At 44.1% G+C, this 27,339-nt stretch overlaps 2 protein-coding genes across 7 annotated transcripts in view; both read left to right on the top strand.

Moving 5' to 3' along the window:
- The first annotated feature begins 784 nt into the window (after positions 1-784).
- LOC120374120 lies at positions 785-24,099 on the top strand. The gene is made up of 21 exons (XM_039493385.1): positions 785-852; positions 3,082-3,174; positions 3,601-3,626; positions 4,102-4,120; positions 4,660-4,687; positions 5,287-5,359; positions 6,328-6,480; positions 6,875-7,083; positions 8,527-8,618; positions 9,081-9,187; positions 9,844-10,208; positions 10,785-10,888; positions 11,603-11,721; positions 12,918-13,103; positions 14,473-14,669; positions 14,944-15,035; positions 17,043-17,143; positions 18,062-18,232; positions 21,675-21,886; positions 22,317-22,420; positions 24,059-24,099. The coding sequence occupies exons 2-21, from the start codon at positions 3,117-3,119 to the stop codon at positions 24,097-24,099; spliced, it is 2,457 nt and encodes an 818-aa protein (XP_039349319.1). The 5' UTR covers positions 785-852; positions 3,082-3,116.
- Positions 24,100-25,059: 960 nt separating this feature from the next.
- Positions 25,060-27,339, top strand: part of LOC120373936 — a 64,672-nt gene continuing 62,392 nt past the window's right edge. For 3 of the 6 annotated variants that reach the window (XM_039493014.1, XM_039493015.1, XM_039493016.1), the window contains exons 1-2: positions 25,463-25,721; positions 26,473-26,579. In XM_039493014.1, the coding sequence (XP_039348948.1) occupies positions 25,571-25,721; positions 26,473-26,579 (258 nt within the window). In that variant the 5' untranslated portion in view covers positions 25,463-25,570. The other 3 variants (XM_039493018.1, XM_039493017.1, XM_039493020.1) reach the window with 3 other exon arrangements.

A 27,339-nucleotide genomic window follows, 5' to 3' on the forward strand; every position in this document is an offset into this window, starting at 1 on the left:
GGAAATGTCAGTAAACGTCGATTTCACCAACACCCACAAACCAACCAAAAAAAAAGTCCATTGATAATCATTTGAAATGTACAGCTAGGTAAGGTAAGAAAAATGCTGCCTGAGAACTTATTGGAGTTCAATTTGAGGATATTTGCTTTGTATATTTTGACCTGGGATGTTGACAATTTTTGTCCTAACAGTTACAAAGCTTTTCGAAGCTCAACATCCATTGTCGTTAAATAATTATTGTTCGCCCCCTCTAATTTCCCTCAATTGTGAAAATTTAAATGGATCAAAACAGGAAAAAACACTCAGAACCCATAATTTTGTGTCACAGTGAAAATTGGAATCAATAAACATATAAAAATGCTTAAACATAAACAAATATTATCCATTGAAATGGCAAAAAAATCAAAATCCAATTCTGCCACGCCTATTTATAAGAGTAATAAAACAATTTAGCTGCATAGCTAAAATTCATGTGAAATTCTTTAACTTTCTTCCTCCAACTTTGGGATTGTCCATCTCCATGTTGGATGGGTGAAGGTAGGGCACAGGTGTTTAAACAGTGGCTTTAACTATAGTGCCATGATTTTTTTGCTCTGGCCAAATCCGTGCCAAAGAACGAGGCTGGTCTGTGACACATAAGGATGCCTAAAGGAGGGCTGGGCCTTTTTTGTTTCTTGGAACAAAGTCAAAGCAGGAGCCTGGCATTGCTCACTGCATTCCCTCCCGTCATCTGGATGTCAGCGTATAAAAAGGTGATGCTGCGGAAAGTGCCACCTCTGGTCTTACTGAACACATTGGCTCCTGGAATGCATGTCACTGTCTGGAACGTATGAGGTTGTGAAGAAAGAGACAGTAAGATTTGGGGGTACTTTCCCCCACTCATTCATTTTTATTACAGGATAAGCAGGTTAATGATAACAGTACCAAGGGGAGGGGATGGCATGTCATGCTGTATTGTACATGATGCTACAGTTTTAGATAGTTTGTTAAAACAGCGGTTCTCAAACTGTGATCCAGGAGGCATTTTCACGACTGGTTGTACATACAGACTGTATGATATGATCAGTTCAGTCTACCAGGATTTATTATAGTAATATATGCAGGCAAGATGCTCAGCAACTCTGGTGACAAAAACAGTGTGAAGACACTGCAAAAAGGAGAGACAGGGAGAGAAAATTGTAATTATACAATTTACAAAACTCTTGCACAGGAGGGTGTTTAGGTCGTTGGGCTTTTATGCAGACAATTGCACAAGTGATGAGCTAGCCCGTGCTTTAGCTTGAGCTTTTAGCTTCATTCATCTCAAGGCAACACATTCATACAAAAGCAAGAGAGATTGTCTCTGGTGTGACAGATGCTGGATGACAACACTGAGATGTGTTAAAGGGGACGGGTATTCGCTTGTTACTGAATGACAAGGTGCTGAGCCAAACAAGATCTGCCTTGGGCTGGGCAATAGAATCGTGACTGCTAACAAAAATAAAATGACCTGCTAGGAAGGTGACCAGATGGCAAGTGTGAAAAATCGGGACAGGTGGTGAGTCACCGCGATTCAGTCAAATATTCTGAGTCTGTTTTAGCTTTGAGGTAACGCGTCTGTTCATCCTTTTTCGGTGGTGACAAATGCCACCCATGTGCCTTTGGAAAAGATCCCCCCAGTCATTCAGTCTCCTTCCTTTCATGAGTCCTGAGGTCACTGCAACTTACGTGGCATAAATTAGCAACTCTGGGGCCAGAGACTCCAAAGACAGGCGGAGAAGGAGAGTGACCACTTACTGCTTGACAGGGTCCCTCCAAGCGCTGACGGTGGGAGGGCGCTGTCATTGTTTCCATGGGATATGGTGGGGAGGGGCCTGTAGTGTCCCTCGCACTGCAGTAAAGAAAGGCTTGGTTATAGTGAATGCAAAGAGGATTCTTTATTCAGGATGGTAGCTGCACATAGACACATTCTCATTTTCCATGGTTCTCAAGCTCCCAGACCAGAGAACACAGCTTACGTCACCCAAAGCCTGCCTAATTTCTGACTTGGACGATGCGAGCCTGGAGTAAACAGTGATCGCACTACAGTGCCTTGCTTCCAGGCACGTACTTACTTCCCTTGGGGTGGATGCAGACTGTGGTTTGCTACGTCTTCTTCGAGCCAGAGCCCCCCAGTGTCTTTCCTGTTGGTTTCGTTAGAACATGCAACAGCAACTCCTTTTCAGCCAGTGGGCAGAGTGAAGCCAGACCTAGCCTAGCCAGATCTCATGCAATATGATCACGTCAACGTTTACCATCTTCTAAGGCGAGCCAGTGACATGGGGCTTTTCTCTGGAAACTCAGGAGCGTATGCTTTGTACGAAATGTTCCTGCTACTTATAGACTGGGGTGTATTCGATTAAAGCGATGCACATCGCAGCAGGCAACAGCTACCGTATATTGGAGCTGATCTCGTCTAGCAGTGACAGGGGGTAGATGGCAGATGTGGCCATTTTTGTGGTTGGCAACAATTATTTTGACTTTTGTGCTAGTTCTTGCTGGTTTTTTAATCTACACTTAAGCCAGGTGATTGCTTCCAACATGTCTGATTAATGAGGTGTTTAGATAGTGCCCTGATAGAGCGTGTTTTGTTTCTTCTACAGAGAGACTTTTGAGTTTGACCCCGTTTTGCACACAAATTGATCTCTCCCTCTTCATCCACCTCACCCTTGGGACTTCCCTAGTGGAGAAGAAGGTTTTACCTGCCTCCCATAATGGCCACCTAAGTGCTGGGATGGGGCAGCCCCCCCCAAAGAAAGGCGAGATGTGTTACCCCAACAGCAGTTTGTCCCGGTCACAAAAGGGTTAGTTATGAGGAGTTTGCAAGAGCACAAGGAAGTAATGGTGGAAAGAGGAGACAACATGAGTGACCCTGAGTCCCGACATACCCCATGGCAAATTAAACAGGGAGGTGAAAATGACCCTGTGAAACTCAGATCTGCAGCTGGATCCAATGCTCTGCTATGAGAACAATCTGACCCCCTTAGCAGCAGGGGGAATGGCAGGAGTTTATCCGTGTTGAATAAAGAAGGCTCACAAACTGGTAAAATCTTTTCTTTTTAGGCCTGCATAGAGGGTCCAGGGGAAAGAGAAAAACTATGAAGGGGGAAAAAGGGCCAGCAATTTTAGCTGCCCTTGTAATGCTACTCATTTCAGGTAAGTTATTTAGCCTAACTAGCTATAGAGCATTGCTAGTAATCTAATCCCCAGTGTAACTGAACATTCGCTTGGGATCTAGCATAACAAACCATCTTTGTTGCTGTCAGTTCCCCAGTGCTGGGAAGTTGTTTGAGTCAACTTCACCCCATATTCACCAAAGCAAATGATTATTATACTTAGCACTTTTTTATTTGTAGTCCTTCCGAGACATGAAAATGATTTGCAGCGGCACCATGAAAAGTGAATTGCATCTCACCCTCAGTATCACTAGCGCTAGTTTTGTATTTAAAAAAGGAAATCTGCAGATCTTCAAAGCCACCTCCCTCTATTTCTGCTTTATTTGAGTGGCCAGGTTTTGTGTTAGGTTAGGAGAAAACCCGCTTCTTTCCATCAGTTTGACTATCTCATTTGGGTTTCTTTTAGGTCACCATGTAGAAGGTTTAAATCTGGTACGTACGTAAAACCATCACTTGCCCTTTTTTTTCTGTTTGCTTGTTTGTTTGTTTGTTTGTTTGTTTGTTTGTTTGTTTGAACTGCTGGTGGCACTTAAAATAGCTCTGGGTATCTAGGGGGCTTACATTGCAATTTTGAATATTTCCTTCCTTAAAGCCAGATCTATCCACTGGAGTGAATCTTATCTCCACTGAAGGGAAAGAAACTAGACTGGTTTACTCCGGCTGAGGATCAGATCCATTATGTCTTTGGTACAGAGACAACCTGTTCTCTGGTTGTTCTCAGTAGGTCCGATGCTGAGTGTCTTTAACTCTCATCAATACAATATGCCTGATTCAGCCTGCAATGAGATTATCACTGCCTGCTTCCTAACGAGCCATTCTGAGCTAATTCTGTCTCATGTCACGTGAATGATCAGCTGCATTCCGTGCTAATATTCTAACCAGCGCTTTTTCTCTATCCTTTTACCAGTGCCCAGCGCTTCCTGTCTGTAAGTAGAGATTATTTTGTTTTCAGCTAAAAGTCCCAGGTGAGCAGTCTCAGACAAAATGCTAGCTATGGTGCAGGGCTGAGGCAATCTGGCAGGTCAGCATGGAAGAAATTTGTACAATGGTGGCCCACACTGTACTTATGGATGAAATTCAGCCCAATGCAGAAGGCCAGGACAAGGTCCATGCATCACTTATTTTGAGGGCATATTTAGAGGTTTCATGCTGGCCCCTTGCACAAGGTAGAATTTCGCCCTCTGTCAATTCACAGAAGCCTCCAGGCTCCAGGGCTCCCAGACTAGCACGTTTCACCTGCACTGAATACAGATGCTCATTAAATAAATGTAATTATACGTGCAACATAACTAGAACATACACATGGAGAAGTTAAAAGCAGAGATTCTCAAGTGTATGATGAGTAGGACTTGATCAAACCTTTCTCCTCCCAATCACAGAGCATTTGAGCACAACTTCAAATCAAGATATTAAAATCAGGTCCTAGTTCACGATGCCTTATTTTGTTTACCTTGTTTTTTCACAGCTCCGACCTACTGTTCCCTGGTTAACAGGTATGTGCCAACAGGAATTGTTATGCTACACACTTTGGATGGGAGGCAGAGAGAATTTGCTTCCTCTGAGAGGCCCTGGGTATTTTAAAAATACAATCAGGCCTGAAGGTCTGATGGAAAGACAGTTATGTCAGTGGGCCTGATTCTGGTCTCATTTACATTGATTTCTGTGGCAAAGCGCCTGCTTGATACTGGTCTAAATGAGAAGAAAATCAGGTTCCTTGGGTGTAACTGACTGGAGAACAGATTTTTCCATGCCAAGGAGGCTACGGAGAATCTCGTTAAATCCCTCTAGACTCCAGGAAAGGAATAAACACTATTGTGTATTATATGTTAAGCAGTGGGTGGGAGATGAGTGGGGCTTAACTGTGTTCCTGGATGTGGGAATGTTACCCAAGTTGTGAAATATCATGTTTTCAGTTATTCTTTGATGAGGTCTACAACGATCTTCTGTACTCTAGTCAGCACTCTCCTCCTCCATACTGTATTGTAAACTCATGTGCACTGGTATACTGGGTCTGGGCCAATGCCCATTGAAGTCAATTGGAAAAAGCAGCTTTTATGAAACCAGTTCTACAGGAATATTGTTTCCTTTCCAGGGCGGCTCTAAATACTAGCCTGGAGAGTGGCGACAGGTGCCAATTCACACTCCCCCAGTACGCGTGTGCTTCGGTAAGTCAGCTCCATTGGAGTAACGAGCAGTCCTGAGTTCTCACACGCTACATTTTTCAGCCATTCGGTGATATTCACACATAACACCCCCCCCCCCCCAACACCACATCGGCCCCTGAAACGACTTTGCTCCGAGGTCACTCCCGGAAGAGTGTGTTAGGCAGAGGCTGGCACAGGGAGTCAAGAGGCCTGAATTCCACTGGCTGAGTAAACTTGGGCTAATCACTTCATTGCTTTCAGTTACTCCTGTAAAATGGGGCTAAACTGATGTTGAGACTCTGGTCTGAAAGGCGCTGGAGAAGGGCTAAGCTCATCATCTGCTGTTCAAACTCCCCCCGATGATTGATTGTCATACTGCCAGGCTGTTGTTTCAGTCTTCCGATAATCACTATCTTCCAGGCACAGGGAGTGTATTATCTCCGGGAAATTTCTCACCAGAAAGCCTGTTCTTGTGAGAGATCCAGCCCAAATTTGCAGACCCAAGAGGTTCTGAGAAAGATGGAAATTTGCAGCCCTTTGGAGTTTCACTCATTAGCAAAGAAGTGCTGAGAGTAGTGAAGTAGCAGCCACCGGATCCCTGGGCAGATCTGTAACAGCTAAAGGGTAGAGGGCATGAATCTCACTGGCTAAGCACACACTGTATTCAGTGGCATGCCTCCACAGTAGTTTTTCCTCATTATTTGTTGCTACAGTTGCTGTGGTTACTGTTGCTAGTCACTGAAAGTTAAATCCCACAGTTCTTACTCAAGTAAAATTCTGATTTTCCTGAGAGATGCTGAGCATTTGCAGCTCCCGTTCAAGTCAATGACCCTTCTGAGTTGAAATCCATTGGAGCTGCAAGCTCTCAAAACTTCTCAGGCGTTTGCTCAAGTCAGTACTGAGTAAGAACTGCAGGATTTGGCACTGGATCTGTATTTGCAGATTGCAATACCCTGCTGATTTCTTGAATTTGTTAATATTTGTCCCAGGGCTCCAACCTGACATCAAACCAACTTTCCTCCATCCTCCAATGCTACATCACAGACCCTGCAGCCCAACTGGACCAAGGGGCATTCCTGTTACTGTTCCAGCAAGTCAGCAGAGAAGTGCTGCAAACTGCTCTGAATGAAATCAGCGTGCAGGTAATAACGGTACCAGAACGAGACAATGTAGAGCAATCTCATCTCCAGCACTATGCAGAACTATTTTCACAAGATCATTGGTATCTGAAGTTTTTCTTCATGCCACTAAGATGTTTTCGGAGAGCTGAACATGTAAGAAGTTTCCTAGGTACATTTTTAAGGTACAATTCTGCAACAAATTCCAGACACACAGGATCACAGGAGTAGGTGAATATTAAGAGCAAAGAGGCAATTGATGTACACACATATTACATATTGCACATGATAACAGTCAGCGCTACGTGCATTGACCACTGTTACAAAGGCATATTTTGCATGGCTGACTCAGACTCCTGTTTGGAGTGTTGTAGCCCTAAAAGCACTCTGATTTCAGCATTCAACTTGCTCTTTTTAGATCCTCAGTGACCAGATTACACCGGCCTCCAAAGCCTTCCTGCTGAATGCGGCGTGGGAAGTTCTGAAAGTTGACCCTCAAATGCAAAATGCAGGTTTCCTGGCCTCCTGGTTCCAGGAGACGCTGCACGCCTACCTGACCGTCATCGACGTTAACCTCCTGGACTGCATGACCCAGCTCCCCATCACTTGCGATGGCTTGGCCACGGTGTATGTCCAGCCTAAATTCACACTGATTATAGCACAGATGTTAGGCTGCAGCTGCTAAATGCCCAGCAGCTTTTTTGCATTGTGAAGCTATAATTGTTACTACACGAACCTTGCTGTCTATACTGCTGCCATTTATTGTTACTAATTATTAGTACATGCATCTGACGAAGTGGGTATTCACCCACGAAAGCTCATGTTCCAAAACGTCTGTTAGTCTATAAGGTGCCACAGGACTCTTTGCTGTTCATTATTAGTGATTATTATTAATTATGTATTGTTATTAGATAGATAGATAGATAGATAGATAGATAGATAGATAGATAGATAGATAGATAGATAGATAGATAGATAGATAGATAGAGGGGGTGTGTGGGGATAGATAGATCGATAGATAGATAGATAGATAGATAGATAGATAGATAGATAGATAGATAGATAGATAGATAGAGGGGGTGTGTGGGGATAGATAGATAGATAGATAGATAGAGTGCCTAGCACACACACTGTTGAAATGTACAGTGCAGAGCACCATCAGGGGGCTGTACAAAGAAGATCAGTGTCAATCAGATAACAGGTCTACACCTGAAGGCCTACAGGCTAAAGCAGGGGTAATCAATTAGTTTTTGTCAAGGTCCACATTTCTTGGTCGAGGTATAGTCAAGGGAAAGAGAAAATAATAGAAAAATAATAACAAGAATGACAATAATAAGTCAATAAAAAGATTTTGTGGTCCATTCAAAAGCATCTGGCAGTCTGGATTTGGCCCGCGGTCCACCTATTGACTACCCCTGGGTCTAAAGGAGCAAGCCAAGATCAACAGGATAAACAGGATAGATCATATGCAGAGTGGGGTACACTCACTGGAGCCTAGCTGTTGATGGCTGTAACAGTATCCACTGGATACTGATGAGGGTATGACCTTTTGTAACCTGGCCCCATATCATATGACAGAGGGAAGCAAATAAAGAGGAGTCCCATACCAGCTGTCCTGTGCATCAGACTTTTATTCCAGTAGAAGCCTGAGCTGTCAATGGGGCTTGTGAAGAAGACACACAAGAGCAGATCCTCAGCCATAGCTCCATGGACTCAAAAGGAGCCTCGATGGTTTATACCAGCTGAGGACCTGCCCCAGAGATGGGAGCTGGTGATGGAGGCAAAAGGGAGAAGTGAGGTGGGAAGGTTGGGCAGAAGATAAGGAGCAGGATGGGGGCATAGGAGGAGATGAGAACTGAGATGGCAGGGACTCACGCGTGTGTCTGCAATCACATGTTCTCCTTAGGTTTGACATCAACTTGCACCAGACACCCAAGTTTTTCAAAGGTTTGACATTTACCTAAGAATATGGGGGGGAAATGAATGATGTGAAAGATAAATAGATATGACGAGGCAGCAAACAGCAACAGCCCCAGTTTGATGGTGTCCCTTCTGAATCCCCTTCATTAGTGTGCAAGCCCTGGACAGTGTGTATTCCAGGATGGACAACAGCACTAGGCAACTGGTAGCCGACTGGATTGGGAGATTCTTTACAAGAAATGGTAAGTGATCAGCATCTAGAGTCAAACTCATTCCTGGCCTAACTCCACTGAAGTCCATGGAGGTCTTGGAGACCATTAATGCCATATAAATGATCTATTGTCTGAGGAATGAGGATTATTAAATGAGCTGGTCAAATAATGGAGAAATATGTTCACAAGTATGTAGTCAGTGGGGAAAAAAATCCCTCAAAATTGGCAATGAACATTATTTGACCACTTATGCAGCAAAAATGTTTCTGCTTTTGTTGGCAGCATAGATTTATTTACACAGCTCTTCTCAACTCATCCTGATCTCTGACATGTAAAAACAGTGAGGAGAAGATTCATGAGAAAGTGAATGATGCACCAGGGACTAAGTTGATCCCCAGTGTAACTCCGCTGTGTTCTTCCTATATGCCTTTTCTAAGAGACACAGAGCCCACGCGCATAGAGAAATAAGAGTTTCTTTATGTGTTGCTTTAGTGTGCCAAAAAAGTTCAGCAAAAGAGTGGATACTAAGCAACTGGAAGAGTTTCCGAAACTACGCATCATATAATGAGTTCACGACTTCCTGGAGTGGTTTTGATGGGGTAAGAATTTACTTTGAAGATTCATTTAGCTATTTCCAGCACTGGGTCAGTAGTAAATATTTGGATTCCAGTATAAATACTTGAAGATCACATTTTAGTTTTGAAAATTACCTTCTGGTTTTACCTAACTATAATATTACAATACATCACTAAATGCATTTCTACAAAGTGCATTCAAGGCTCTGAACTGTACTGTGTAGCATGTAATACAACTTATCATATGACAATGTCATCGTGCAGTAGGATTTGATGCTTCAGTTCCGCTCCCTGAGTCTGGCAAAACTCCCATTAGATGTTAAGCTCTTTGGAGCAGGAACCCTAGCTTCCCACATGTCTGTAAAGCACCCAGGCATTGCTGGCAATGCTCTCTCTCTTTAGATGAAAGTCAGGGGGAGTTTTGCTTAACTAGGGACTGCAGGATCCAAGGTCTGAGCCAAAGGCATTGACGTTGGGAGTTGTCTTTCCAGAGACCTTAATGGACTTTGATTCAGGTTCCAAGTGCACAGTGTGTATCCTAAATCTACATCAAAGTCGTTGGCAAGCCAGTAACCACACTAATTTGTCCAGGTTTTCTTGTTTCATACATTGCTCCAAAGCTTAATGCTTGCTCCTAGGGCCAAAATGCAGAGCTTTTAATCTGACACGTTTATTTCTAGTTTGCAGCCCTGGATGTCCTCACAGCCAGCCAACTAGCACAACTCACTGCCATTCACAACGTGTTCTCCAACAGCAGCATGGCTGCAGGCATCATCCATGTCCTCAGCACCAGTGATGTCCTCTACCTCGATGGCTTCTTGACTGAGTTATCAACTTTAACCCTGACCCCTCCATTTGATCGCGACGTGATGTATTCAGTGCTGGAGACTATTCTAAAAAAAGTCAACGAGAGCTTCCCAGATCTCTGTTCCCCCTCCTTGAAAGACTTGTTTCAGGTTAAACTGAAGATACTGCTGCCTGTTACTGATGCAAATATACTAAGTCTCTTTCCAACAAAAATAGGTTGCACTGACTTCCAGGCTATGTGAGTATATATGTCATCTTTTGTGAGGTTCAAAACCATCGGATTAATTTTTCATAAGTGAGTTTTTCACATGCCTTCTCCCTCTCAAGTTTTGGCTGGGAAATAAAGTGGAAGTACCAAGAAAAGGGCTGTTCTTTCTGTGCCTGGTTCTCCTTTCATATTGGTGTAAACCAGGACTAGCTCCACAGAAGTTAATGGAGTTTCAGTGGTGTAAAATCACCATAAGTGAGAGCAGAATCTATCTTTCTGAACAGGCCAAAGCCAGCAAAGGTGCCCTCATGAGAGCTGCAGACCAGTGAAGTTCAGATTAGCCTCAGATCAGAAGTTTAGCTTCCCCCATCACTAACAGCTCCTTGGGTCTTCCAGTCACCACTGGCAGACCAGAGGAAAACAATGCATAGTTCATTTCCTAGCCAACAATTCACAAGCTCCCAACAACCTGATAAGTGGTCCATAAAAAGCTGAAACTCTTAGGTTTCAAGGATGATATTTCTGGTCCAGAGGGATTAAGGGAGTGACTGAGCATGACTTCAACTTGAGACATCAAAAGTATGTTTTCTTTTGTTTACCTTCCAGCTACGAAGGATTGAATTCTGTCCACAGTAAGTTAGACCCCGACACACAGAAGGCCGTATACCACGCCCGACTGAACTTTCTCAATGGGCAGGTGGCAAAAGAAGGTAAATTTTTGTTGTATTTAGCTGTCTTCTACCATTTTCTAAGTGTTGTAGTGCTAAGGTTGTACCCTACAATTCAGGGATATCTTCTCCCCATACACTTGTCTGTTCCATAGCTGGCATCCTTGGGAATTGGGCAAATGCAGGAGGCCCCTCAGAGTTAATAAGGTCCATGTGGATTTTCCAGTTCAGAGTGTGAAATGACGTCCTTTAGAGAGAGAAAAGCTATGGCAAACAGAAATAATGCCCACCGTTCGAGAAGCATGAAGCATTTCACAGACACTAGTTGATTAAGCTGTCCTAGCCTTTTGTGAGGTATCACAGGAAAATATTGTTTATAGCCGGTTCACAGATGGACCAACTGAAACAGAGGGTAAGACAACTTCTCCAAAGGCATACAACCAGCCAGGGCCACCACTTGCAATGGAATGCCAGTTTCCTGACTCTCAGTCATCTGCTCTAACTACTAGTCCTTAATGCTACCCTGAACAGTATTGCAAAGTCCAGTGGACTAGGAGATTTCTGAGCTCAATGGCTATGGAGCTGTCTCTAGCCTCTATCCTTTTGGAACAGAGCTACTGTTTCCACTTGGCTTTGGCTGCCTGACCGTCTGGCATAACTTATCACCTGGCTTATTACAAACTTCCCCCTTGTATTTTTCCTGCTGACTGACACTGATGTTACCCTCTGACTGTTCACTTTCCATGTCCCTTGCAGGAGTAGCTTGCACATTCACAGCTGATAACAGCAGAGACTGGTTGCAGGAAAACTTTGGGCTCTCCAGTGTCTACGCTGACTACAGTGATTTAATCCGGCTTGATCCTGGCTTTAATGGAGTAAGTACGACCCCAGGCAAAATTCCCACTGATGCTGGGATTTCATCTGTCAGGTGAAATTCACCATGGTGCACAGAGCCAGCACAAGAACAAGCTCCACTGATGTCCCACTCAGGCATAACAGAAACTCAAGTAGTGCACAATAGGGAGGGATAGGAAACAGTTTTCCCATCCCATGAAAATGTGCAAGATATCCACAAAAAAATAAAATTAAATTTAAAAAAATCCCGTTCTAAATCAGAATAAAAGAATCAAAATCTCAAAAATTTTCATGAACAGAAAATCTGAAAAAATGGGTGCAAGTCAATCTAAACATTTTATTTTGATAATTTCCAAAAATTTCATTTCAATTTTGCCCATGTTTTCATCACCCTCCTCCCCCTAGAATTAGCTTAAATTTTGAAACAAAAAGTTGTCTCAAACCAGAAGCCTGGAATTTTTCATGTTGGAAATGTCAAAACAAAATTCTTCAACAATTTAGAAACTTTTTCAAAAAATTGGAGTGGAAAAATTCCACAAAACTGACTTTTTACTGTAAAAAGTTTGGTTTTTGATGAATCAGAATTTTCCAACAAAAACATTTTGTTGAAAAATTCTTGACCAGCTCTAATGCATAGCTCTTTTGTACACTCGTTAATTTCACCCTTTTAAATGTTCATTCATGTGTGACAGAGACCACAGCTGGTGAAATTATTTGTTAGGGGAATAAAATTCATTCCATATTTGGCCCCTTTCTGGTTCAGAAACCAACCCTGATTTCTTTCTAGCATGTACCTAATATATACTTGACAAACACGTGGGATGAATAATTTCTGGCTTTGTGTTATTCAGGAATTCTTCACTTCGGTTATTTACTATTTGTAATTTGTTGTGTGTGGATGGTCACTTAAGTCATGAGATTTTGTTCCTGTTCCCTGATTGGGTGACTGAAACTTTTAAAACTAGAGTCTAATAAATAATGAATGCTGCATTTTGAATGGGTGTGTGAATGTTTGTGTTGGAATTAATGAAATTTTCTAACATTTTCATGAATAACCAGCCCCCCTCCCAACACTAATGAATAATATATGACGCACAGTGAATGGAGCTCATTGTTTTGAGTCACAAAAATACTGATAAATACATTTTAAAACGTATCTGGCTCTATGTCTGACCCTAGTTCTGTATAATTCAACTCTAATTTCTTGTCCTTTTAGTATGAGGTGACGGATTTGCTAACTGCAACACAACTGGGGAAACTGGTTGTCCTCTCTGGCATCCTAACTGACAGCACCAGAGTCAATGCAGAGATTGATGCAACAAACGTGATGAACACCCTCAAAAGCAGAAACGTATCTGAACTGCAGATCTTCCTGTCTGAAGTCAATATGCTCGTAAAACAGGTAAGAGAGAGAGTTCCTTTGGCGGTGGGTGCTACCACCTATGGGCCTGATTCTGTAACCTTTGCTCACGTTGGGCCTGATTCTCATTTACGCCACAGCCTCTTTGCCCTGCCCTGACAGTGAAGTGACCCGAAAGTGGGTGTTTTTGCACATCAGACCCATTGAGTAGCACTGACTCATGCAAATTGCCCCACCGCTATTCAGCATGAGTGAGGGTTGTAGACTCTGTCCCTAGAAGGGCATGTTTCCAAGACCCATACGATGTGTCCTAGAACAGCAAGAGACATCTGAGTGACTGATACTCATTTAATTGGCCACACATATATGCCATTAAATGGTAACAGTCAGTCAATGGATTTCAGACGGAACCAGAAAACTACCCTTTGAATAGCATGAGATGAGCTCAATAACAAAGCGGAACTGACGTCTAACAGTGAGGACATTTCTGATAGATGCAGGGGAATCAGCAGCACTAGAAATCTTAATCATGGCGTGACAAGCACCAGCTGAAGTAGTCCAGAGAGATGGTCATGCAAAACTACTAAGTGGAAGGATTAGATGATCTATCCTAGGTTCCTTGCACCCCATACAATTCTATGAGTCTGTGCTCTGAGTTCTTCTTCTCTAATAGTTGCAACGGTATGTGTAAAGGTATGGGGCTGATTGACACCAGGAATTCATCCTTTACATGTGTAATTCTGGGCACTCCGAAACCAGTGCATGCTCTTTGTTCTCCCTCACCTGTGCATACCAGAGATAGAATTCACACCCGCAGAAGCCATTTGGACAAAAAGAGATTTGCAAGTGTCCATGCTGTCACCTCCATGCCCAAAAAACAGGCTCACCAATAGCATGAAGCAGGTGTGTGCGCACTCACAACTTTTCCCGAGCACAAAGAGAAGCTGCTGTCTAAGAATCAGCCTCTGCACCTGCAGAATGAAGGATCCTTTCCCAAGTTTATGTTGGAAAAAGCAATCAAGATTTCAAAGCATTTTTAAGACCAATTTTCTGTACTCTCCCAAAAAATGCATATTTCCCAATGGTTATCAATGAGTGAGGTTTATATATATAGCAGCAGCCGCAGCATCTTTTGGTGGATGTTTTAGACTCTTCCAACACAGAGTAACAGGACAATTCCAAGAAATTGGAACATAAAGAAGCATGTGGAAAATCAACTCTTGGCTTTCTAAGCCAAACATGAGACATAGGGCCCAGTCCTGCTCCACAGAAGTCAGTGGCAAAATCTTTCATAGACGTCAGTGGGAACAGAATCACACTAATACTATACAATGTCTGGGAGCAAAGATATGCTTCCGTTGCACTGAGGTATGTGCCTCGCCTTCATAGTCTCCAATTCTTTTCTTCCCAGATGAACGTAGTGATCAGTGTCCGTGATGTGATGCTAAAGGGCATTTTCCAGATTCTGAAGCCACATTTTGCCTCAATGACAACGACTGATTTAGAATCCTGGTTCAATGGGACATTGACATTGTATCTAGCCTCCATCACCCGTGATGAGTTGATGGCTCTCCCTGCTATAGCTAACTGCACACAGCTACAAACAATGTGAGTAGGGGACCAATTCGCAGGCTTCTTAAACTAGGAATTTGGCTTCCCTCACTCGTGTGTATTGTATTGACGAGGTCACCCATGAGTGTGGGAAGAAAAGCTGGTGGAAGGGGATGATTGAGTGACTGGAAGGAGAAGATGAGAGTTGTGAGCTCGCATAGCTTGTAAATTAAAATGTTTCTGAACCCACATGCTGGATGGTGCAGTTAGCTTGAAAACCACAGCAAATAATTGCAGCAGACTATAAGAGTTCTATTGGTTTCTCTTGCAGTGTTAAAGGTTTGGACTATGCATTTGACCAGATGACCATGGACACAAAGAGAGCTGTAACCCAATGGATTGTCAATATTCTTCTACAAATAGGTGAGTCTTTCCCTCTGTCCTCGTTTGTTCAAATGGGTGGGAAAATAAATGAATAATAAATAAATAAAGTGCCCTTAAATATGTTAGCTCTAGAAGCCATATGGATGTCTCCCCATAACTGTGTAATTTCAATAGCTTCCAGGGCATGATGGAGGAAAGGCAAATGGTCAGAAACTCAGTTTTATGGTCATTAAAGATCCTATGGCACCTTTCACAGGCATAGTGTCCTGGTAGGGTGACCAGATAGCAAGTGTGAAAAATCAGGCCAATGTGGGAGGGGTAGGAGTTGCCTATATAAGACAAAGCCCCTGATATCGGGATGCCTGGTCACCCTATGTCCCGAGGAAACGCCAGTATCCTACCACCTAAAGTCACCGCACATTTTCAACGAGATATAACATGCTTCACTTCAAGTTCTAAACTGCTGGGTAGACTTGCAGTATGACGTTAAATAACAACCACACCCAAGAAGCAGCTGCATTTCTGTTCTTGATGAGATGATTTATGCATAGAGAGAACTTTGGGATCCTTCTGGTTGAGAGCTCCTTTATAAATACAGTATATTATACTATTATGATTGTTTGTATTCCGGTAGCGTCTAAAGACTTCAACCAGAGTCAGGCCCACCTTCTACTAGACACTGCACAAACTAAACATAGACGATGGTACCTGTCCCCAAGAGCTAACCATCTAAAAGACAAAATGTTCCCAGTAGCTGTTCAGACCCAGGGTGTGCATGTTTCTAGCCCTGTTCTTAACACACGTCTTCAGGTGTGGCTGCCCCATAGTACCCCCTGCTGGCACCTCCTGCCCCAGTTTCCTTCCCCCAGGGTGGGTCTCCCTGGCTCTCCATACACCGGTCTGTGCTGGAGGGGTGGGGCTTAGCCCTCCAGTCAAGTGATAAACAAACGTAACCCCATGGGGGGTAGCAAAAGTCCAACCCAAAAGGCCCCAAACAAGGAAAAAGGTTCCTCTGCCCTTTGGGGCTTCTCTTCAGCCCATCCTCTGGGGCCCGTTCTCAGCTCCTTTCTGGGCGACCTTTCAGAGTGTTCATGGCTGTGGGACAGAGCCCTCAACCCCCAGGCTGGTTCTTCTGCAGTATAGTTCTCCTGCAAACCCACAGGAGCCTGCCCATTCCCTGCCGTTCCACTGGGGAGACTGGTCACTCTCAGCCCTTTTATAAGGCTCAGATACCCATTAAGCTGTCACCTGACCCAACTTACTCCCGCCCTCCACAAGCTGAGAAGCAACTAATTAATTATAGCATGTGTGGCTGGCCGCCATCTCTCTTAAAGAGGCCAATCACCCTGTGACAACATGACAGAGCTAACTGAGCGTTTCTTAGTAGAGGAGAGAGGAATAAAAAAGTCCCCTAAATGAGGCAGGATCCTCCCATTATTATAAGTATCAGCCGTAGAGTTTGGCTTCTTGAACCATTTTGTTGTTGTTTTTTTACAACATCCTTTTAAAAAATGTTTATAAGATAAAACAGTTGAAAATTAACTGGGAAATGGTGGTGTCGTAATTCCCACTGAACTATTAAACGTTGTTTTATGAGATTCTTCCTGGAACTTCTCAGGATCTGACAGCAGTCTTACTAGAAGCAGGTTGGACCATCATTTACATGAATGACAGTTTTGGTCTTTTCTCTATTTCCTGCCCTAATATCCTGGGAGGGTCTTTTTTGTTGTAATGTTTGTGTATTCTTTTGACAGCCTTGAAACGGAGGGCTTGTCTACACGAATGTTAAGTCCATGGCAAGCTGGAGCATGAATGGACCGGCACTGACCCGTCCTAACTATTCCTTAATGTGCTAGTCCCGTTTCAAAGCAGGGGAGATCAAAGCACACTACGGAATGGTTAGTGCATATCAGCTGGGTGCATGCGGACACTTAGTGTGCTAGGTAGATTGACACCCCTGCTTGCCATGAACTAAATCTGTGTGGAGGCAAGCCCTTAAATACAAATCATTTTATTTTTTTAACCTTTATTATTGATGTGTTTTAGATTGCCAGACAACTGAAAACTGGATGGCCCTTAATTTCCAAAGATTCAAGACCATAGCTAACATAGAAGACTTCATTGCTGTCAACAGAAACTTTACTGGGGTGAGAATGTTGGTTCTGCCATTTTGTGTCATGTTACTGCCTTGGAGGAACAATATTTCTATCCTGCTTTGATATATAAGTTCAAATCACCACTGAACCATAAAGGACGAAGGAAGAGTTAACTTACCAAACACAGGGTGAAATCCTGACCCCACTGAAGTCAATGGGAGTTTTGTCCTTGACCTACATGGAGCCAGGATGTCCCCCGTATGGTATAGAAAGTATTCCTATTCCCAAGTTAGTGGAACCTCTAGATGAATTTCTGGGTTATAAAGTTTCATTAATAGAAATGTTCCCTGGTGTTTCTGCTCATCTTACTATGGGTTACCTAGGGAGGTGGTGGAATCTCCTTCCTTAGAGGTTTTTAAGGTCAGGCTTGACAAAGCCCTGGCTGGGATGATTTAGTTAGGGTTGGTCCTGCTTTGAGCAGGGGGTTGGACTAGAGGACCCCCTGAGGTCCATTCCAACCATGATATTCTATGATTCTATGATCTACTTTGAGAGGATGGATGGTCTTGTGGTTCAAGAACTGAACTGAGACTCAAATGATTTGGGCTCAATGCCTAACGCTGACAGAGATTCCCTGTGCAGCCCTGGACAATCTGTCTCTGAGTCTCAGTGCCTCACCTGTAATATGGGGATGGCAATACTTCTCTTGTCTGTTTTGTCAGATGTGTGGTACAGGGACTATGTATGTACAGTGCTTAGCACAATGAGGTCCAGATCTCGGTTGAGGCCTCAGGGTGCTACAGAATTACAAATCATAATCAGCCTTCCTGTGAGAGCAGAAATAGCACAGAGCCGAGTCTCCTTTGGAATAAAGCGTAAGGGAGATTAGCTCCGTAGTTCTGGTCCTTGAAAGGCCACTTCAACCAAAGAACAATGTCCCGCACTGTAAATTCTCTCTCTCTGTTTCAGATGGCTCATCTCCAGGAGCTGACTGCAGTCCAGCTGGCTCAGTTAACCTTAACGCAAGAGGTGTTCAGCTCTGTCACCAACACTGAACTAGTCTTTGAAAGACTAGCTGAGATGCCAGGCCTCGAGGACCTGGCTGCTTACTGGGACGAGTTTAATATTGCCTATGAGAAGGTATCCCCTGGGGACGCAGTTCTATCAGTGGGGCTGCATGGGTGAGGGCTGGATTTCGAAGCGATGTTTCCCAGTGGCAGACATGCAGGATCGTAGACTTAATGAAGTTAAAAATATGGTAGGGAAGCTTGAGGCATTCCAGTGCCACCAACGGTTATGGTGTGATTGGCTGATGCCTGGAGAGATTCTGAGGTCACATCTCCCACCGTCATTCCTCAGCTATTGATTGTGAGAGCTGGGATTGGTCAAGGCTACTCCAAGGCCATTCCAAGAAGTCCCACCCCTTCCTACTTAAAAGATGACTAGAGGGATCCCCAGCTAGTGTAACCAGATGTGGCTGCATGGACTTTCGTGCAGTTGTGTTGATTTACACCAGCTGAGGATCTGACCCTACTTGCCTGTGGCTGATGCTGATTTATTTTCTCTCACATGTGACCATTTCTGGATGGCTTCTGCCTGAAATGGCTCCATTTCTAACCATTCGCTGAGGCTCCTATAACGCGATTAGCAGATCAGGGCATTTCCCCTCCTCAGTAAATCTAATACTTTTTATCAGGCTAATGGAAGAAACACAGAGTCTCGGACAGCGAGACTCAGACTCCCGAGGTCTCTGCCTCAGGTAAGCTCTGCAACGCAGAGACCTAACTGGTGGGCTAAGGGACAGCTTCCTGAGTAAGGCCCGTGAAAGCTAGCTTTGTACCTGAAGCCAATGCCTTTAGGTTTTAACTTCCCGTTTGAAAAAGATAGAAGAAAGTGGAGATAAAGCACATGTCATAATCTGGTATAAAGCTAGTCTCTGGCTAAAGAAATCACTTTTTTAAAGGTTTTCTTGGGGTATTTTTTTGTTTAAATGAAAAAAAAAAAAAAAAAATCCCTCCTGGAACTCAGCTGGCCCCACCTTGTTTGTCAATACAGCAGAGGTCTCGTAACACGGTCATTTGCTCTTTCGGACCGTCTTTGTGCATGGACTGGGCACACACGACTCCTCCGAGAGGCATTAGGAGCTGGGGATGCTTAGTAGCCTTGTTACTTTCCGCCTAATTCCAGGCCTGAGTCTGCAAGGTACTCAGGGTTCCTGAGAGGCAACTGATCTCAGTGGGTTTGTCTACACACTACACTCTAATCCCAGGGTCAGACTCAGATTTGAGCCCAACCCCCCCTTCTGTCCACACACAAATTGGTCTGATGCAAGTCAGCAAGCCAGGTTTACAATGCAGTGTGGACGCTCAAGCACTGGCTTGGAAACACCAGCGCCACAAGCCAGGGTCCCACAGAGCCAGGCTTAGTGTCCAGTGTAGACTTACCCAGAGAGAGCTGGAGACAATTGGTGCCGTTTAGGAGGGCTCAGCACTATGCAGGTGTAGATCTTAGATTTCAGTTTTCTAAATCAATACTGCCTGAAAGATTCACTGTGTGGAATCAATAAAGGAAACTACTCGCTGTGGTGAAAACAACACACATGGATTTTCCAGGGCAAACAGCCCATTGGAGACAGAGATTAAACGAGTGGGATGACTTTCCTCTGATCATTTCTTGGGGTTCAATAAGCTTTGTGTTGTCAATTACCAGACAGATGTCAACAGCAGCAAGATGCCAGCCAGCATGCATTTTGTGTCAGAAATGACACAAGTGAACCAGATCCTGCGCTGTTGTAAAACAGTGTCGCTCCATTGACCCAACATACCGACACTGGAGTAACTCCGTGAAGGGACGTAGCTCAAGTACAGTGTGTGAGAATGGAAATCAGATCCATTTAGAGTGGGATTAATGAACGTTTCTTGCAATAACAAAATTTCCCGAAGTAAGAAGTAGACTATAACCGGTAACAAAATTCTGTAAGATTTTGAGAGGACAACACAAATTCATTTCTCCTAGTGGCCTGGATAACTTTAAATATATTTGGTTGCTGCAGAAGGACAAGGTGGGGACGTTGAAAAGAAATGGGTGCAATCTTTGCTCTTCTTTCCCTGTCTGTGTCAGAAATTTTCTCTCTAGGTGTCTTTGGGCTTCACAATAATTTGTTGGCTATCCTGGGGTAATCTGGCTGAATCCTTAGGGATGATGAAGGGTCTGGTAATACTAGCTGGGGTGGAGGGACCTCTCATGGTTGCTAAACCGTTCTGGAGGCTTTGGAATAGTGATATGAATTTAATGCTGATGAAAGGTGCTGGATTGACCAAGCCCTGGAGACCGAAGTTCTCTGTTCATCTATGGGACAGATGCAACTAGGGCATCATCATGGCAAGCTTTCCACATGATGCTTCCTGCCAATGTGCCTCCATCCCAGCCAAGAGGGCCCACTCCTGGACAGTTCAGTCTCCATGGCTAATTCAATACCTGGCATCTTTGCTGAGATTGCTAATGAGCTGGTTAATTGGAGTGGTGGGTTTGTGGTGTGGATACGTATCCACGAGGAACTCAGTCGGGTGGCAAGAATTGGGCCACCAAGCAGCCATTAGATGCAAACTTTTGGTCGCTACTGACAGGGAGAGAATTCAGTGCACTGACTGGGTGGTGAAAGGCTCTGAATCCTTGACTTGCCCTCCCAGCCATCCTGTCCCCTCATAAGAGAAGGATTTCCCCTTACAATGGTTCTGCAACTAACCAGTAGGTCTGGTCAAGATTTTTCAAAACTTGTCACTTTGATGGAAACTTTTTAATGAAAATTTTAAATTTCAATGAAAAAAAAATGCACAAAATTTTCTTGAAAATGTTATCCTTCTCACCAGCTCTATCATCTGCTATGTCTGCCATCTTGGTTAGCGCCTTCCAAAATGTTCAATGCACAATAGCTCTGGGTCTCGCACCATCATGCAACACAGTATCTAAAATGCAAAGATCCCCGTGGAGCTCCCTCCGCATGGCTGACACAAAACAACCAGAGATTTGTACAGCAGGGAAATAGATTCCATCCTACAAGTGAGCTTCAGGGTGCCACATATTTTACTAAACTTCCAGAACACCTGATTCAGCTACAACAGCAGCTTTCGTTCTGTGTTGCTTCAGAACAGCCCAGTTTCAATGCCAGTATTTTAAGGTGGGCAAGTACGATAGATCTGGTTTCCTGATGTAGGGTGCATTTCAAATGGCCATCTCAAGCCAATACTGGCTTCCTCAGTCTGGGTGTCCTGAATAATCTATAGAAACTTAATCTTGGACTTGAATCTATTTAGCAGAGTTCCAGGAAAGGAATGAGATGTTAAAGTCCCATCAACAATCACAGAATTTGTGCCCCTAATCTTCTGTGATTTCTTTAGGAAACAGCTCTCCAAAAAGTGTCAGCATTTAAGAAGTAGAAATTGGATCTCCAAAGCGGCTTCCGCTTCTAAGATTGCCAAGAGGCTTCAGCATCTAACACTAGAAACCGGACAAGAAAGGGGTGTGCTTGTATTTTTCAAATCCCCTCAGAGCTTTATGATTCTATTTCTTGTCCCTTGTGTAGCCTTCTGTCCCCATGCTCAGTTTATCGATGGAGGTGAAGCACATCATGCTAGCAAGGACAGTGGAGCAGCTGCGTGTTGCACTTCCCACATTCACAGATGCCGACTATGACCTTTGGTTTAAGAAAAGACTCGTGGTCGTCCTGCCTAGCATTAACGCTGATGTTCTTCAGGAGATCCCCATCAGCTTGGCCTGCAGCTCCTACAAGTCTCTGTGAGTCACAGGTTCCTTTTTTAACACCCTTTCTTTTCTTGAACCTAGAGTTTTGTAAACAAACAACTTGGTGCTGTAGCTTCTAGTTATGGGTGAACCCCAAAAGGCGCCAGTGGTGCCATGGTTACAAAACAAGACTGGGAGTCTTTTACTCCCAGCTGTACCACAAACTTGGCATGTGGACATAGGCATCTCATTCTTCCAGGGGTGTTTAGAACCATGATTTCCGTTCGGACCCACCTCCGGGGTGAAACTTGGCTCCACTGAAGTCAATGGGAAAGCTCCCATGGATGTCACTCCTGGTTTTTATTCTAACTGTGAAAGGCAGCCGGAAAGAGTCAGCTTTGCAATAGTTCCCTAGAACTCCACGACCAGACTCTGTTGGCGCCAGAGCATCCTTGACTCATTCAGGGTTTCTTTTATTCTGTAGAATTGCTGGGATCAACGCCGGCTTTTCTGAAATTCCTGAGGACGGCAAGAGGGATGTGTATCGCTACATCACGTCTTTTCTAACGCAGAAGTCTCAGGATACCGGTAATGCCTAGCAAAGGAGTTATTTTTTCACAATTCCATTCAGGTGTGAGTTATCTGCCTGCTTTCTGCTTTTTACAACCGCTACTTACGTTTACTGAAGTGCATCCCTGTTGAAAGGGCACAATTGCCTGCAGATTGCCTGCTGTACGTGAAGACATTGGTGCATGTCTTAATATTATCTGCCTCCCAAGAGTCCAACGTAAGGCAGTGCTGAGTATTGCTTGGGAATAATTTTGGGACTCCTGGTTGCAAAGCAGAGGGATACGGGTGTTTGTGCTGAGCAGGTTTCTGGTGAGAAAACGCTCAACACTGTGCTCTGTAGGGCCCCCGACCCGAGAATCTATCAAGTGCATTATAGCCAGCCATGCGGAAGCTCCCGGTTGAGGCTTTTAAGAGCATGTAGCCTTGAGCCACTTCCTCTGTCTGCCAGTTCTAAGAAGAAAAAGGAAATCAGGACCAGCTGAGATTTGTTTTCAACTCACGTAATACAACAGAAGAGCTGTCACTGTGCAAAGGTGATACGGTGTCTGCCAGTGGTGACTGATGTAGTGGGTGTTGGTCCTGCTTTGAGCAGGGGGTGGGACTAGAGACCTCCTGAGGTCCCTTGCAGCCCTGATAGTCTATGATTCTATGACTGGACACAGGAGACGTGTCCAATTAACAGAGCTTCATACCAGAGGGCATCACTCAGCTCAGGTTCTAGATGAGACTAGGGGTGAAAGTAACTTAAAGGACTTACTGGTACGCCAGAGACCTGAGCGGGGGCGTGGCCACAACCGGAAGAGGCGGAGCCTTTCAAGATTTAAAAGGCCTGGGGCTCCCCGCAGTGGCTGGAGCCCTGGGCCCTTTAAATCACCGCCACGGAAGCCGGTCCAGTCCGGCACGGTGTACTGGCTCTTGCCGGTATGCCATACCAGACCATACCGGCTTGCTTTCACCTCTTGATGAGATTCAAGTTTGGATACTTGTAATCCACAGAGAGCAGAGATTCCTCTGAGTGAGATTCCACCAGGTTGGGCCGGTTCTTTTCATATCACGGAGCACAGCCAATCAAACGCTAGCGCTGATCAGTATGTTCCAGACTGCTTGACCAGCTAGCTACTGACTAGCCTGAACAGAGTATGCAACGTTCCCGTTTACAGAATCAAAATCAAACACCTTAGTGGAGTATCCCACTTGCAGCCTATTTAAATCAGTGACCTCACATCTATCCATTGACTTCAATAGGCCAGTGATCAGGGCCCCGGAGCCTTTTAGTGAAGCCATCTTCATTCAAACCAGTGCCCGGTGATAAAGCATCACTTACTGTAGCACCGTGCAGCAGTGTATGCTCAGATTAACATTCACCATCGCATTCATCTCTCCCCTGCTATGCATTTTTCTCTATTCTCAATGCAGGTCCTGTCTGCTATACCGAGGCTCCCACTAGAGACTGGCTATTGGAATACTTTGGAAAATTCTCCATGGAAGCATCTTACACTGAGTTGATTTCCTTCTCCCACCAACCTTTTGATGCAGTAAGTCTTTTCATGGGTTTCCACATCCTCGTGTATTCAGGAGGGGACAGGCCATAAGGCTCTGAAACGAAAGCGTTTGGATTTGCGTTAATAAGCTTCCACGTGTTTTGTCTTTTTCCAGTATACGGTTTTGGACATCCTGACTCCCACTCAGATCGGTGACATGGTAGTACATTCTGACACGCTGACCAGAATGGACTTAGCAGCCCGGCTCATTCAGTTCTTCCAACAAAGCAAACCTGAGGATGTTCAGATTATTCTGACAAAATTCACCGAGGCCGCTATCATGGTATACTTTGTTCATGTTTTCTTTGATATCTACGGTGCTGCAGTTATTTCCCATCTCAACTTATTGCTGAGGGGAGGGAGGGGAGATAGTCTAGCAAATACTAAAACTTTATAGCTCTATTATTTCAATCAGCAGGCTTCCAAAATCCAGTTTGCATCAGGTCCTTTCAATGACAAATTAAATGCAATGCACAGAATATAATTCACTGGCGTTTCATATGGATATTGACTGGAATACAAGATAGTGAAATGAGTCCTGACATGATGCCGAGGGACTATACGGTTCACTGAGGTTGTAGATTAGAAGTCTCACAAAGATACATTTATACTGCAGTAGGGAAGATGCCTCTCAGTTCAAGCAGACAGATATGTGCTGGCTCTGCTGGAGCTAGTATGCTAAAAATAGCAGCGTGGAGACTGCGGCATGGGTGGCGGCTCAGGCTAGCTAATCGAATACAAGACCACCCGCACCCCGAGGCTGCAGTCTGGTGGCTAGCGGATGCCGCAACATTCACACTGCTACTTGTAGTGTGCCAGCTCTGCTCGAGTTAGTGCACGTCTGCCGACCTCGGCTGGAAGGCACATGCCCAGGCGACAAAGACCTCCCTTCCGACCCAGAGGATTTTAATTCAGATTTCACTAACACAGGTGTGTTAACCACATGGCGTTTTCCCTTTGTTGCAGCGTAAAATCTCAGTCCTCCCAGATGATGCCATTACCAGGCTGCTCCTGCAAAACTACCTGACCCTTATGTCCGGGCGAATGGCGGCGTACGCCGCCACGGACTGGAACGCCACGTTCCAAAATGAGCTGTACTTCCTAAGCCCTGTCATCAACAACACAACCCTTGCCCTCATTGTTCCACGGGACTATGACTCGTTAGTTGCAATGTAAGTCTTGGGTCTGCTGCTACGATTGCTGATCACGCCGTCAGCAGTGCAGAACTGCTTCCCCCAACCTTTTCAGCAGAGGCTGGTTGAGATCTTAATGCCATTGGTCAGGTCGAATGGATGTGAGGCTGAAGAGGCATAGAGCAAATAGTGGGGTTGAGCTGAGACAGTGTGGGTTTAGGGTCCAGGCCTGGCCACAAAATCTGCCAAATCCAGATCAGAACAGTATGAGTCAGTAGGTGATGAAATGTACATAGTGACAGAATATCATGTCATAGCCTTGTCGCATTGTGATGTCAGCATACTAGGGGTTGCATGCCAGGTCTGGAGCATGGGTGGTAGGTCTGGGGAGTCCATAGGGGGAAGCTCCCAGGCAAAAGAGCAAAGCACAATATTTTGGAGAAGAGATTGGTCTTTTCTTAGCCCAGACCGCAATCAAATGATATCCTAGCTAGATGGAGGATTTGTCCATCTGTGTATTTCACTGTGTTTGTTGCTCTTGTCAACACAGTGTTGCGGGGTTTGATGGAGCTCATCAGCACATGACTGAATCCTCTAGGAGAGACGTCGTACTCTGGATTGTGCAAAACCTCAAAGTCTTAAAAGGTAACATGCTTGGATGACATTAGAATGCTGTGCACACTGGTTGGCTCTGTCAATGGTTCAGCTGGTAACATTCTCCGCTTCTCTGGGTCAGAACAATTTAGGCTCGGACCTGAAGATAACACACTCTGTAGTAAGAATAGGAGTACTTGTGGCACCTTAGAGACTAACAGATGTATGCTACAATAAATTTGTTAGTCTCTAAGTTGCCTCAAGTACTCCTATTCTTTTCGTGGATACAGACTAACACGGCCACTACTCTGACACTCTGTAGTGAAGCAGGAAGGACAGCTGCTCTGTAAGAGGTGCCACCTTTCCAACAATGTATTAAACCAAGATTCCCTATGCCCACCTCTGATGGCTGCCTCAAAGAAAATCAAATATCTCCTAGTGAATATAAAAACAAATCAGGGATATACCTGGCGTCTTGACCTGTTGTGAAAGTTCTCACTCACCCTGACCCCTACCGCTCTCCTGTTATGGATTGTTGCCTTATTTGTTGCACTTTGGTTTTACTTAGAATGTAAGAAGTTACAGCTTAAGCAACGTATTTCCCTCTACAAACCATGCACAGCTCTAGTATATCAATAAATAATAATATTAACAATTAGGGCAACAATTTTTCTTTCTGCCATCCAGGCACTGAGTTTTCCATTTCTCTGGGACAAATGTATTTTTAAAACAAAATGTGCATACCGTGATGGAAGAAATGGATAATTCCATGAGGATCAATGGATCTGTTTTTTCCCTTTAGGCTACTCAGTGGAGTCCATCACTGAATGGATACAGACCACCTGGAGGTCATTTTTCTTTGATGCAACCCTAGAAGAAGTGAAATCTACCAATGAAAATTTTGACCCTGTATGTAAGAGCTGCACAGTCAGCATATATTGTAATTGGGGTTTATAGAAAATCTGATCATACTGTGGAAAATCCCAAAGAATTTTATCATCCAGCAGCACCACTGCCAAATTCTTCTCTCAGTAACAGTGGTGTGACGGTGGAGTAGCTCCATTGATTTCACTGTACTTGCTCTGGATTTACATCAGCGTGTGTGGGAGTAGAATTTGGCCAATATACTTTGCCCTACTGTGTATGAAGAACAAAGCAAATTATTTGCAAACGTCTTTGAATTTAGAACCAAGTTTTCTGTGGCTGTATTCACACCCTCTTAGTGTTCACTTTCCACAAAAATTCAAACAAACAGTTTATGGGCAGATATGTTCATCAAAACAATAAATTTTCATTGGCTTTTGCAGATTGTTGGTAGACAGGGAACTTCAAAATTTGTAATTAAAAGTACTCACACTGGAAACCTGTCTTATGCTCATCACTCAGACAACTGTGTGACCTAGTTATTCAGTCAAAGCAGCTCCAATTTTGAACTGCGACCCATCTAATAGTCAAAATGGTATCATCAGTGAATGTTTCACAAGCTCTCCCCAGGTTGAAATACAGCTCACATAAAGATCTGATGAATAATTCTGAACAATGAATGAAGTTCTGAAAATTGCAATCCATTCACAAGCAATTTGAAAAGAGAAAAACAGAATAAATTCAACGGATAACTTGTTTGCTGCAGATAGCTCAGCGAGATCTAGTAGAGACAGAATATACATTC

This window comes from Mauremys reevesii, linkage group 10, assembly GCF_016161935.1.
Source record: "Mauremys reevesii isolate NIE-2019 linkage group 10, ASM1616193v1, whole genome shotgun sequence".
Lineage (NCBI taxonomy): Eukaryota > Metazoa > Chordata > Testudines > Geoemydidae > Mauremys > Mauremys reevesii.

Bases quoted from the DNA above. Each gene is read 5' to 3' on its own strand.
- LOC120374120 (XM_039493385.1), top strand. From the start codon at position 3,117: ATGAAGGGGGAAAAAGGGCCAGCAATTTTAGCTGCCCTTGTAATGCTA. The intron at 11,722-12,917 runs GTAAGTACGACC...TTGTCCTTTTAG, and splicing joins TTGATCCTGGCTTTAATGGA to TATGAGGTGACGGATTTGCT. The intron at 15,036-17,042 runs GTGAGTCTTTCC...GATGTGTTTTAG, and splicing joins CAATATTCTTCTACAAATAG to ATTGCCAGACAACTGAAAAC.